The sequence below is a fragment of the Acinonyx jubatus genome, chromosome B1, assembly GCF_027475565.1.
Source record: "Acinonyx jubatus isolate Ajub_Pintada_27869175 chromosome B1, VMU_Ajub_asm_v1.0, whole genome shotgun sequence".
NCBI classification, from domain to species: Eukaryota; Metazoa; Chordata; class Mammalia; order Carnivora; family Felidae; genus Acinonyx; species Acinonyx jubatus.
The window spans coordinates 57,674,690-57,688,980 of record NC_069382.1 but is presented as its reverse complement, the minus strand read 5'-3'; the positions used below and the strand labels follow the sequence as shown (position 1 = coordinate 57,688,980).

General features: G+C 35.8%; 1 protein-coding gene across 2 annotated transcripts in view; it reads right to left on the bottom strand.

The window, feature by feature from the left end:
• Positions 1-1,327: 1,327 nt before the first annotated feature.
• NEK1 (NIMA related kinase 1) overlaps positions 1,328-14,291 on the bottom strand; it is a 221,569-nt gene continuing 208,605 nt past the window's right edge. The window contains exons 35-36 of one of the 2 annotated variants that reach the window (XM_053216724.1): positions 11,697-11,751; positions 1,328-2,553 (exon numbers count right to left, since the gene is read on the bottom strand). In XM_053216724.1, the coding sequence (XP_053072699.1) occupies positions 2,550-2,553; positions 11,697-11,751 (59 nt within the window). In that variant the 3' untranslated portion in view covers positions 1,328-2,549. The remainder of the gene's footprint in view (positions 2,554-11,696; positions 11,752-14,291) is intronic. The other variant, XM_053216725.1, reaches the window with a different exon arrangement.

Below are 14,291 nucleotides of genomic sequence, written 5' to 3'. Positions count from 1 at the left end.
TTGGGATGGCTTCTGCATGGTTCATGGGGGGAACTTCCAGTTGGGAACGACCTCAAATTATATTTGAGTGTAAAGTTACCTGGCTCACTCAGATTCTGGTGCTTTAGGGGTACAAAATCAGTTTAAGTCCTGTTTGAGGTCACAACTTCCTAAAATTTTTTTTGTCCTTTTCTTTTTCTATAGTCCCTGAATTTGGGGCTGGGTTTAGTTCTACTTGTCTGTTATTGTGAAGATGTAAACTTTTGGAGTCCACCGTAATGTAGGATTTCCTATAAGATTCTCCAACCTGAATGGGCACTTGTCTTTGCCTTTTACCTCCTTTGCTCCATGAGCCACTGTATCAAAGTGGGAGGTGTCAGACACTTTCAGGTCAAAACTGCCTGTTTCTCTCCATAGTCGCTCAGCTCTGGGTTAAGGTTTTCCAAAAAAGTTTGGCCTTGCAATTCATCTTCTGTATTTTCAGATGTATATTAAAGACATGCACATGTAATCTTTCAAGATCCATCAGCAATGCAGTGATAAAACGTAGAGTATTTTTTAACTTATGAGAAAAAAAACTCTTTATTTAGCAGTAAAAAATTTTCAGCAGGGAGGTTAATTATAATGGTGTGTGATATTCCTAAGAACAGGAAATCTCTGCCAAATTCTTAATGCATTAATGCTAAATATACTTTTTCTAATTGAATCTGTTCTTTTTCACTCTCCAGAGGAAATAAATTTTTAAAAGCCCAATGTGCTGCTAATAGCACAGTTTTAGACCTGGAACTAATTTGACCCTGGCCTTTTATGCAAGTGACTTCATTCATGTTACAACTCAATGTCTTTGCCTGTTAAATGGAGATAATACTAAATTATCTTCATTGCTCTTTCTAGTTCTAAAATTTTTATGAATCTATAGATGCTTCCACATTTCACCTCAACACCTATGATAGACCTTATGAAACAATAATAGTCCTCTTCCCACTGGCACAATCCTTCCATAATAACAACCCAGAGCCACTTGCTACCAATTGACTGGAGATGGCACAAATCCCATTTGTCATCTCTGTTCTTATCTTCTGAAATATGGTTAGACAACATTTCTACTGTGTTATATCCTTAGTAGCTTTTCTAATAGTTCTAATAGGCGAAGAATTAGAAAACAACTCCCTAAAAGATCATTCTCATTTTTCGGGATTGTAGAAAATTCAAGTGTAGAATTCAAATTCTTCTTTGGAAAAAAAAAATAATGGAAATCATCAGGTAAACCAACACACAGAAGTATTCTCAGCTCATTATAAAAGCATTCTATTAAGTGCAAATAAGCATAAGACAACTGATAGTGTACTTCAGGTAGAGAATATAAATTTTAATAGTAATATCATAAAATAAACAAACATATAAAAATCAAGTATTTAGTTTTGGATGTTAGAAATAATATACATAATAAACTCAGCACAGTCCTGATAGTGCTGCAAGATAAGATTTTACTGTTCAAATTACAGAATATGCCAATAGGGCTGCTCTGTACTCTGGGTTTCAAAAATTATGCTTTTATTACTAAAAGCATCTGGACTTAAGACATCTCTAATGAAACCTGGCATATTGCAGTCGAAACTGTGTGACCATCATTTTAATGACCATAATGGAAATAAAATAGGCAAACATTTCCCCCCTTTGGAATATTAGTTACCCAAACTGTCACAGTATCAAAATAAAAATGATTCCTTTCTCCTTTTTCTGTACTGCCTTGGAAGCATATACACGAGAGGAAGTTAAAGCAAAAAGGGCAACTTTATGATATATGCTATGTCGATGTTAAAATTCACAGACTGATTTTTAGATATAATATTCCTAATTCTGGTCCTTAAAAAGAAACAAGTAATTAACCAACTTTTTTCAATATCAGGAAATAAAATTTTGCTATTTTTCCATAATCAAATTTTTCAATGATTTCTAAGACCATTTCTATAGCCTGTTCCACTGAGCTAGTTCAGGAGACACATTGGTTGAAAAAGGACTGAGAATATAAACTTTAAGGCTAAAAATTCCATCTTTAAAATGTAAAAATTTAAATAGAGCCCTTGACAAGGTTATTATAATAACACCAAATTGCTGGCTATGAAAACATGTAGACAGAAAAAAAGGTCATGCTTAAATATTTAAATGAAAAACCAGAGGCAAGTCTTTCATAACTTAAGTAATTCTTTCAACCTAAACACACTTGCTGAAATTGAAAGTTACCTTACTGCACTGGTAAATCTTTTTCAAAACCATTAAGTCCAGTTCTGGATCAATGTCTCTTATGCTTTGGTTGGATAATTTAATAAATATTCTATAAGAGGTAACTATAGAACTTAATGAACAAAATAAAATAGATAAAATACTAGAATCTTAATTGAAAAATGGCATGTTTCTCCATCTTTTTCATGCAGTCACCATGCCCACCTTAAATCTGATATTTGTAAAAAATTGCTATATTTCCCACTGCAGCTTGTTTTTCTGATGAGCCAAATGTAAATGCTTTCATACAGTTGAGGATTAAAGAATTTTCCAATAATTATTCATCATTATCTGTAGAAAAGAAAAAAAACTAGTTCACTTCATTGCAGATCAAACAGTATAAATCTTCTTAGCAAAAAACTCATTCTTTTTCATGTTAAAAGAGCTTTAATGTTTAAATGTAGCTTTTATTTAATAACACTTAATATTATTTAATATCACATACTCAGTGTAAAATATGCAAACAATACAATGAAGAATAAAGTGGGAAATAAAAATCACCTATAAGACAGATAACCAATGTTAGTAATTCTATGTAAATCTTGTTATATTTCCTCCTTAAAGCACATAATGGATGGATGAATGGATAAGTAAGTGCTAAAGCAAGATTATAAAATGTTAATGGCAGAATTTAGGTGTTAGATATGTGGGTGATAAATGTAAACTTTCAACTTTTATATATGATGAAAATTTAAAATATGTTGAGAAGGAATAAATCATGGATATACTCCATGTCAGTTTCAGTGTGTGCATATTATTTTATTTTATGGATAAGGCATAATTAAATTAGCCATTTCTACTTATAAACACTTTGGTTGCTTCCAATTTTTCTTTATTCTAAAAAAACACTGTTGAATGAATTAAACAGACTGCTTGGTTTAATCCTACACAATAATCACTATGTTCCACACTCTAGCAAAAGTGATCTTTTGTTAAAATCCAAGCATCAACTCAAATCACTGTACTGCTTAAAACCCTTCACCAACTCCCCACCACCCCAGCATAGAACCCATGTTCCTTACGTGGATTGCAAAACCCTTCATGATATGACCTTTTAAATATTTCCAGCCTTATCTAGTTTCATCACCCATCTTCTCCAATTGTCCATAGAATATATACTTTAGTAACACTGACTTGGTAATAGTTCCCCTAATAAATTTTGCATGGCTCTATGTTTAAGTACACATACTGATTTGGGGGTAAATTCCCATTCATATTTCAAAATCCAAATCTGATGTCCTCTCCTCTAGGAGAACATTTATTCCAATGTTGCTGGATCATTACTTCAGGCAACACATATGTTATTGCTTCCAATGGTATACTTATCACTCTGTACTATAATTTACTTTTTACCCTTTCAAAAGATTTCAAATAGAAAAGTACAGAGAGAAAATTAAGGAACACACATGTACATAATACCTAGAATTAATAAAATTTAATTTGGGGCCATATTGGTTTGGATTATTTATTAAGAAAAACAAATTACAGATAGAGAGTACCCTTTTCCAGTCTTCTTGACCTTTCTTCTTGGCCAAGGTCATTATCAGTATCCCCAAAGTGATGTGTATCTTTTTCCTCCCATGGTTTTTTACTTTTATTGCATATATGCACAGCTAAATAAAATCGCTTTTAAACATTATATAAATGGTACCCTTTCCTACGTATTTCATTCATCACATTTGTGGGGTTTACCTATACTGATAAAAACTTATTTCATTTGTTTTAACTGATATATAGAGCTTCATTACATCAACACAGCACAATATTCTAGCTAAAATGAATGTGGAAGGAAAGTACGTGTTTCCTTTTTAAGAATTTATAAGCTTTGACTGCCAAGATTGATATTCTACATGAGGAGCTGGTGGCCTCTGCCCTTCTACGGCTGGCCAGTTATACTCCTTTCCTTCTTACAGGAATTTTTTAGGAATAATATAAAATAGTTAACACATTTTACTAGTTCTATTTGACTTCTGACTCTGGATAGTACTTAGCTATGGACTAAACAGCATTGATTTTACCAACAGTGGCAGATGTAGATGATTACCAAACCTATACTCTAATAGTTTCAGGCAGCTGAAGACAGGCCATCTTTTGAGGACTCAGATCATTTCCAATGAAATAAAACAGAAATGTTTCAGACAATCTTCTTTTTAACTTATTTCTTAATGACACTGATACCACTTTTGGGTGAACTAGATATAATTTACCTATCCTCTCCCTTCATTAATCTCCCTCTCTCCTAAAACAGAAAATAAAAGTGTGTAAGCACCATTTGCAGATGACACAATTTAATTACTATTTTCAAACTTTTTTTAAATGTTTATTTATTTTTGAGACAGAAAGACAGAGCTTGAGTGGGGGAGGGGCAGAGAGAGAGAGGGAGACACAGAATCTGAAGCAGGCTCCAGGCTCTGAGCTGTCAGCACAGAGCCCGACACGGGGCTCGAACACACGAACTGTGAGATCATGACCGGAGCCAAAGTTGGATGCTTAACTGACTGAGCCACCCAGGCGCCCTTAATTATTGTTTTCTAATGTGGCCTAAAAGAATAACTACATCGAGGGTCTAAGTATTTCCAATAAGAATGACTCTGAAATAGTTATTCTAAATCCATTTATTGTCTTTTAACTATCTAATGACTAACAAAACAAAATAGCAAGTTAATTTATTCATATAGTTCCATATAATTTTATAACCAGCTTAGTGAGTTTATATATTAATAAGTTGTAATGTTTTAGGGGCTTCAGTAAGATATTTTTAGAAAGGTTTCCAGGGTAAGCATCTGACTTTATCTGCTTTATACTTTTTCTAAGCTAAAGGAATTACTGACAGGCTTTATGATACAGAATTTCATGGTCCTCATTCCCTTTTCAACTGTATAATACAGAAATTCTGAGATTGTTTCTTTTTCTTTTTTTAGATTGAAGACTAACTGACACACAATACTGTATTAATATCAAGTGTACGACACACTGATTTGGTATTTATATATGCTGCAAAATGGTCACCACAATAAGTCTAGTTACCATCTGTCACCATATAAAGATGCTATAGTATTATTAACTATATTCCCTATGCTGTACATTATATCCCTTGGCATCTTTAATATCCGGAAGACTGTCCCTCTTAATCTGTTCACTTATTCCATCCATCCTCGCATCTTCCCACTCCTCCGGCAACCATATGTTTGTTCTCTGTATCTATGAGTCTGTTTTTGCTAGGATTTGTTTCTTTTGTTTGTCAGATTCCACAGGTAAATAAAGTCATATGGTATTTGTCTTTCTCTGATTTATTTCATACAGCACAATATGCACCCATGTTGTTGCAAATGGCAATAATTCACTCTTTCTATGGCTGAGCAGTATTCTACTGTGTACACCTGCCACATTTTCTTTATCCATCTATCTATGGACATTTACATTGCTTCCATATTTGGGCTCCTGTAAATATCACTGCAAAAACATATGAATGCATGTCTTATTAAATTAGCATTTTCCTTTTCTTTGGATAAATACCTGGAAATGGAATTGCTGGATTGTATGGTAGTTCAGTTTTTAATATTTTGAGGAATGTCCTGATTTCCATAATGGCTGAACCAATTTATTCACACCAACAGTGCATGAAAGTTCCCTTTTCACTACTTCCTTGTCAACACTTGCTATTTCCTATCTTTTTGATAACAGCCATTCTGACAGGCATAAGGTGGTATCTTATTGTGGTTTTGATTTGTATTTTGCTGATGATTAGTGATGTGAAGCATCTTTATGGGTGCCTGTTGGCTATCTTTACGTCTTCTTTGGAAAAGTAGCCATACAGTTTCTCAGTCTTGTTTTAATCTATTTTTTCCATACTGATTTTATGAAGAAAATATATAATTTAAAAAATATATAATTCTTTATATGTTTGATATTAATCCCCTATTGCGTATATCCTTTGTGACTATCTTCTCCCATTCAGTAAGCTGCCTTTTCATTTTGTTGATTCATTTTGTTTTCTTCACTGTGCAAAAGCTTTTTAGTTTATGTGAAGCCACTTGTACATTTTTGCTTTTGTTGTCCTTGCCAGAGGAGACAGATCCAAAAACTACCTATGTTTTATTATTGCAGTTTTATGGTTTGAGGTCTTATTTTGTCTTTAATCCATTTCTTAAAATTAAAAAAAAATTTAATGCCTATGTGGGAGGGGCAGAGAGAGAGAGGGACACACAGCATCCGAAGCAGTCTCTGCACTGACAGCAGAGAGCCTGATGTGGGGCTTGAACTCATGAACCGCAAGATCATTAATGACATAGCCAAAGTTGGGGCTTAACCAAATGAAACATCCAGGTGCCCCAGTCTTTAATCCATTTTAAGTATATTTTTATATATGGTATAAGAAAGTGGTCCATTCTCATTCTTTTACATGTACCTGTCCAGTCTTCCCAATTTCACTTATTTTTAAAAAATTTTTTAAAATGTTTATTTATTTTTGAGAGAGAGAGAGAGAGGATACAAGCAGGGGAGGAGCAGAGAAAGAGAGGGAGACACAGAATCCGAAGCAGTCTCCAGGCTCTGAGCTGTAGTACAGAACCTGTCATGGTGCTTGAACCAATGCATTGTGAGATCATGACCTGAGCTGAAGTCAGATGCTCAACTGACTGAACCACCCAGGTGCCCTACCCAGTTTCACTTATTGAAGAAATGGTCTTTGCCCTGTTAATTTCTTGCCTCTTTTGTTGTATGTTAATTGGAGATACAAGCATATAAGCATGGGTTCATTTCTGGGCTCTCGATTCTGTTCCACTGATATTTGTGTCTGTTTTTGTGCGAATTTTGGTTACTACTGCTCTGTAGAATAGTTTAACATCAGGCAGTTTGATATTTTCAGGTTTGTTCTTTTTTTTTTTCCCCCATTTGCAAGCAATATCTTTTATATCCCTTAACTTTCAGCCTGTGTGCATTTTAAGATCTGAAGTGAGTTTCTGGACTTTTTCCTCTTTTTATTTTATTTATTTATTGAGAGACAGAGCCTGAACAGAGAAAGGGGAGAGAGAGAATTCCAAGCAGGCTCTGCACTGCCCCAATATGAGGCTCAAACTCATGAACCTGTGAGATCATGACCTCAGCTGAAATCAAGAGCTGGATGCTTAATTGAATGAGCCACCCAGGCATCCCACTTTTTCTTCTTTTTATATACATATCTATATATACATAGCCTATATATACATTATATATACATAGCCTACCTATGTCTTTTGATTGGAGCATTTAGGCTACTTACACTTAAAGCAATTATACATAAGTATATATTTATTGTCATTCTGCTGTTTTCTGGCTGTTTCTGTAGTTCTTCTCTGTTCCTTTTTCTCTTGCTCTCTTCTTTATGATTTGATAATTTTCTTTAGAGTTAAGTTTGGATGCCTTTCTCTTTATTTTTTTGTGCATGCATCATTGGTTTTTGGTTTGTGGTTACTGTGAGGTTCATATATAACAACTCATTTTTACTTCCCCCACATCATCTTGAAGTTTTTGATGTCATACTTTATTTTACATCTTTTTCTTTACTATCTCATAAGTAATTATTGTAAATTTAGTTGAGTGTTTTTGTCTTTAACCCTCATATTAGCTTTATAAGTCACTGATTCACTACCTTTTCTATATGTTTGCCTCAACTAGTAAGATTTTTTTCTTTTACATAATTTTTTATTCCTAGTTATGGCCTTTTTTTTTCCTGTTTAAATAATGCCCTTTAATATTTCTCTTTGTAAAGCTGATTTAGTAGTGATGAATCCTTGTAGTTTTTGTCTGGGAAACTGTATCACCCCTTCAATTCTGAATGCTAACCTTGGCAGGGAGACTATTCCTGTTTGTTTGTTTGTTTGTTTGTTTTTTCCAACTCTCTTCTGGCCTTCGGAATTTCTGCTGAAAAATCAGCTGATAGTCTATAAGGGTTCCCTTACATGTAACTTTTTCTCTTGATGCTTTTAAGATTTTATCTTTAATTTTTGACATTTTAATTATTATGTGTCTTGCTGTGGATCTCTCTGGGTTCATCTTGTTTGGGACTCTCTGTGCTTCCTAGATCTGGATGTGTCTCCTTCTCTAGGCTATGGAAAGTTTTCAGCTATCATTTCTTCAAATAAATTTTTGACCCTTTCTCTCTCTCTTCTCCTATTGAGTCACCTATAATGGCCAATGTTAGTACACTTGATGTTATTGTAGAGGTTCCTTCAAGGATCCTAGTTTTCTTATTTCGTTCTGTTGTTCAGTTTGGGTGATTTCTAATATCTGTTTACAGTTCATTGATCTATTCTTCTGCATCATCTAATCTATTTATTCTCTCTAGTGTGTTTAACATTTCTGTTAAAGTATTCTTCCTCTCTGGCACTTTATTTTCTATCTCTGTTGAAATTCTCATTGTGTTCATCCATTCTCCTGAGTTTGGTCAGCATTTTCATGACCATTATGCTGTACTCTTTATCAGGTAGATTGCTTTTCTTCATTTTCTTTAGTTCTTTTTCTAGGGTTTTGCCTTGTTCTTTTGTTGGCACATATCCCTCCAACTTCTCATTTTGCCTAACTCTCTGTATCTGTTTCTATGTATTAGGTGGATCAGATACATCTCTTGGTCTTGAAGTAGGGCCTTATGTAGATGTCCTGTGGGGCCCAGAAGCATGATCTCACCCCCGCCCCCGGCCACCAGAGCCAGGTGCTTCAGGGAGCACCTTTGAGGGCTGCATATGTCCTCCTGTTGTGGGATCTTCACTGCTGTGGATACACTGGTGGGTGGGGCTTGTCTCTGGTCCAGATGGCAGTGAAGCCCAGCCAAGAAACAGGGTTCTACAGAACTCAGAGTGGTGCATGACCCCTGACATTAGCTGTGCACAGGAAGGATTCCATAATGGCTCCTGCCAGTGCTGGCATTAGCATGGCAGAATAAGTTAGTAAAAATGGCTGCTGTGCGTGTGTCTGTTCCTGGAGAGAATCTAGCAATTGCTCTGAGATTAGTTAAGTATTCTCCTTCAATTGTGGTCTATGTGCTTTTTTATCTGGTGTTTTGTGTTGGTTTCCAGGTCTAATGAGTCTGCACTCAACACCTGTAAGACTGGGTTTTCCTTTCTGTATAGCTTTACGTTGATTTCCAAAGGCAGATGTTTTGGGGGCTTGTCTCTCTTATGCAGAATCTAAGGGGTGAGGTGCCTGATGTTGAGAATCACTCCTCATGAAAAAGTTCTTTACCTGTGAGATCCCTCCTGACCATGGAGTCCTGCAACTAGAGTGTGGGTTTTTTTCTGTAGTGAGACCCTATCTCTCCCTTCTATACATCTCAGTGCTGCCCCTTGTTGTGGAGGCTCCATTCTTCCACTTTCTAAGTCCCCTTCATCAGAGGGAATTATTTCAGAGTTGTGGATTTGTTGTGCCTGTGGGAGGAGGTGAGTTCAGGATCCTCATATGCTGCCATGTTGAACTCTCTCCCTGATATCACTTCTTGAAAAGAGTATAACCCTATCCTGATTTCTGGTGTTTTGAAGGAGAGACAGCCTTCTGTGTAGGCATATATCCTTTTGAAGCCACTCAATTATCCAACAACAACAAAAAAAGTGTCAATTTTACCTTGTGGCTTAGTCCACAGTTATAATTCTCCACTTAAGGAGCAATACAAATAGGGGTGCCTGAGTGGCTTAGTCGGTTGGGTTTCCGACACTTAATTTCAGCTCAGGTCATGATCTCATGGGATTGGGATTCTTTCTCCCTTTCCCTCTGCCCCTCTTGTGCACACACTGTCTCTCAAGATAAATACTAAAAAAAAAAAAAAAAAAAGAATACCAAAGAAAAGTTTTCCAAATATTTATCAAGCAAAGTTGAACCCCAAATACATTGTTGATTACCTAAAAAAAGCAGTACTGAAATAATACCTATGGAGAACTGACCAAAGGATAAACAGTCTGAATATAACTAGTTTGGTACTATTCACAGATTTACATAAATGGAGTCATTCTCTGGCTTATCCATGTCCTACTAAGAGAAAGAGGCCCATGAAATCCAAACATTGTAAAAATTACTGAAGATAACTTTTAGTTTATTATAGTACTATTTTATAAAATAGGGTCCAAGATCTCAATAAAATCAGAAATCTTCAAGTTCCAGATGTTTAATTTTTACATGTTAATTTTGATAGCAAAAATATTATTTCAATATTTAGAGGAAAATCATATTTTACAGTAATAACTATCAACTGACACATATTTGAAAGACTAACACTTGAGTTTTTCATTGAGGTCTATGGACTTAGATTCTTAAAGAAATTTTCCCCTTTAAAGGAATTCACAGGTTATTAAACTTTGAGGAACACTATTGTTGTGCCTTTTTTTCAAGAATCATGGGAAAATTGTTACTTTAATACCAAAAATAGCTGTCCTCTGAGTGACATGTTTTGTCTCAAGAATACTGTGACTCATGTAATTAACTAGGTTTCCTGCTTTGCTAGAAAGATAAGCACCAAATTTATGACATAGTCTCCACTAAATGTGGAGAACCTCTGAACATTAAGTTTGTATTCTCACCTCATTCTTGGCTTAATATTCATTGCTTATGCTAATTTGCCTGATAGGCTTTCCCAAGCATTTTTTTAAATTAATTTTATCTTGTACTGTATATATTTTTAAGTGGAGTGTTAAATTTTTTGAGACAAGATAGAATACAAATAAAACTTAGGAAAACCTATATTGTTAAAAATTAAGCATGAACATTTTAAACATTCTTTAAATCCTCATATCATTTTAGCATATAAAAATATCTTTAAAATAACAGGATTAACAGTAACAGACATTCTAGAATGGAATTCTTATTCAGAATACTCAGAATCAGTTAACAAATTCACTTAAAATATTAGGCTCGTTACTTCCTGATGAGATACCCAAAAACCAAAGACCACAAATTATTTATCTTGATCACCCACTTCATTCACTAAACTTGGTTTCAGAAACTTTAAACTTTTTACAAAAAACAAATGTGCCCAGAATAAATATTCATACAAAAAAGTCAAAAGAACCCAGTAGATAAGCTGTCAGTGAAATTCCAGAACTATCAAGATATTTTGTGTCATAGAGCATCTTCATTAGATAAGTCTATACCTCTACTTTGAAGAAACTATTATTTATTTGGCTACCTAAATTTGGACACCTCCCCCACATACACACACACTCAAGGAGGAGAAAAGAATCAACAGTAGATTAGCAGATGCAGAACCCAGTGGCAATCTGGGAGACAGGGTAATGGAAAGCACCCAGGCTAAATAGCAAAAAGAGAAAAGGATTTTTAAAAATGAGGACAGGTTAAGGGATCTCTTGGACAACATCAAGTGAATAAACATTCATATTGTAGGGGTCCAAGAAGAAGAAGACAAAGGGGTAGAGAATTTATTTGAGGACGTAACAGCTGAAAAATTCCCTAACCTGGGGAAGGAAGTAGAGATCCAGGTCCAAGAAGCACAGGGAACTCCAAGGAGGCCTACACCAGGACACATAATAATTAAAATGTCAAAGGTTAAGAATGAAGAGAGAATATTAAAGGCAACAAGAGAGAAACAATAAGTTACATATATGGGAAAACCAGTAAGGCTACTAGCTAATTTATCAGCAGAAAATTTACAAGCCAGAAGGGAGTAGCATAATATATTCAAAGTGCTGAATGGAAAAAAAACCTATCAAAAAGAATACTCTACTTGGCAATATTATCGTTCATATTTGAAGGAAAGAGTTTCTCAGACAAACAAAAAATAAAGGAATTTATTACTACTAAACCAGCCTTACAAGAAATGTTAAAGGGAATTCATTAAGCTGAAAAGAAATAGCTATAATTAGACATAAGAAAATCATGAGGGAGAAAAAAATAAGTTTTTTAAGAATGTATTTGGGGGCTTTTGGGTTAGTTAAGCATCCGACTCTTGCTTTTGGCTCAGGTCATGACCTCACCGTTTATGAGATCAAGCCACATATTGACAGCACAGAGCCTGCTTGGGATTCTCTCTCTCACCTCTCTCTCTGCCTCTACTCTCACATGCACATTCTCTTTAAACAAACAAGTAAACAAACAAACAAACATTAAAAAAATACTGGCTCTGCTCCAATCACTTTTTAAAAAATAGGTAGACTAGTATGTGGACCCTGAGTTTGTCTTGTCCCTGAACTGCAGCTAGATCAGCATCAAACCATTTCAAACACCTAGGAAATTGATCTGAGGATTAACACAACAATCTGCATCATTAGAGCCAGAGAATTTAGCAGGTATGCAGAGAGATGAACTGAGGGAGAGAAAAGCCACAGGGGTAGGGAGCTGTTTTGAGAGAGAGAGGACAGAGAGAGAAAGAGAAAGGGGGAGAGTGCAGCACATTGGGATTGTGCAGAAAAGCACTCCCCTGAAAGTATCTGGAGAGAAAGAGTGAAAACACTTGCAAGGGACTAGACAAGAAATCTGTTTCCCAAAACCATTGATGGGGAGAAAGGAGAGTTTTCAGTACCACCAGGATTCTATAAACAGTGGAGCATAGTCTGAAGTTCTGGAGTTCAGTGTCTGGTGGTGTTCCAGTGAAGAAGCAGAGTGAATCCCTAGGAGCAGGCAGCAGGGTCTGAGGGATCCATGTGCCACATGGGGAGAAGCAGTTTCTCTGCTTGGAATGCATTTGGTAGAGGTCATATAGCTCCCTGCAGGCAAAAGTCCTGGCAGAATCCAGAGAGCTGCCATGTTTAGGAATACTGGAACAAAGATGCCAGAATGCAGCAAAATCTGGTAATGGCTATGTGTTGTGATTTAACATAAACTCTGAGCCTCTGCTGCTGCACGATCACATAAACGTTTTCTGGGACAAGCTGGCATCTGGCCATTACTCGGGACAGCAAACCCTCCCCCAGAGAAACAGTGTGTGTCCAAGCCAAGGGGGTCTCTAAAGTGCTGGGTTTTAAAACACAGTCCCTCCTGAGATAAAACTCTGGAGGCACCACCTGGAAGGCAGCTTGGAGACATACAGGGTAAAGGCAAGAAGTGGACAGAAGCCAGAGAAAAAGGGGTGCTTGACTGCATGTCTGTGAGAGAATATAATTACTGGGCCAGAAACTAGAGAGCCAGGTGAAGCCATGTTCACTTTCAGAGCAGGCCAACATGCATCAACCCCAGTGAACTAAACAGTGCCACCAAGTAGAGAACAGAGCTGTTACACCAAGCCCTACCCACCTGCACCCTTAGAAGACCAGCACAAATCCCTTCCACCGCTTAGTCTATTGACTACAGTGTGCTACAAAGTTTCAGTTATAGGGGAAACTGAATGTAACTTCATTCAAGTTTCATTCTGTTTGCTGGTTTATTTGTTCATTTTCTTTGCTTCTGCTTTTGTGTTGTTTTCTTCTTTTTCTCTTTGATACAAAAGAACAATTTTTTTTAATCTATTGTATTTTATTTTATTCAATTTCATTATTTAAAAATTGTTTTAAAACTTTTAACATTTATTTATTTTTGAGACAGAGAGAGACTGTGAGTGGGGAATCGGAAGAAAGAGAGGGAGGCACAGAATCGGAAGCAGGCTCCAGGCTCTGAGCTGTCAGCACAGAGGCTGACGTGGGGCTCAAACTCACAAACCATGAGATCATGACATGAGCTGAAGTCAGATGCTTAACCAACTGAGCCACCTAGGTGCCCCTATTTAAACTTTTTTTTAACTTTTTTTTTCTTTCTTTTTTTTCTCTTTTATATCAAGCTTCTCCCAACAAGAAGACTGAAAAACACCTAGGATCTAGCTTCCTTTATCTGATATTTTTTGTTTTGTTTTTATGTTTTATATTTAATTATTTTATTAATTTTTTTTCTTCCCCCAAAATTACAAGACAGAGGAATTCACCCCAAAAGAAAGAATAGGAAGAAATGATGGCCAGGGATTTAATCAACACATTTATAAGCAGGATATCTGAACTAGAATTTAAACCACTATTACTCGGGGCCCCTGGGTGGCTTAGTCATAGTTAAGCATCCAACTCTTGGTTTGAGCTCAGGTCATGATC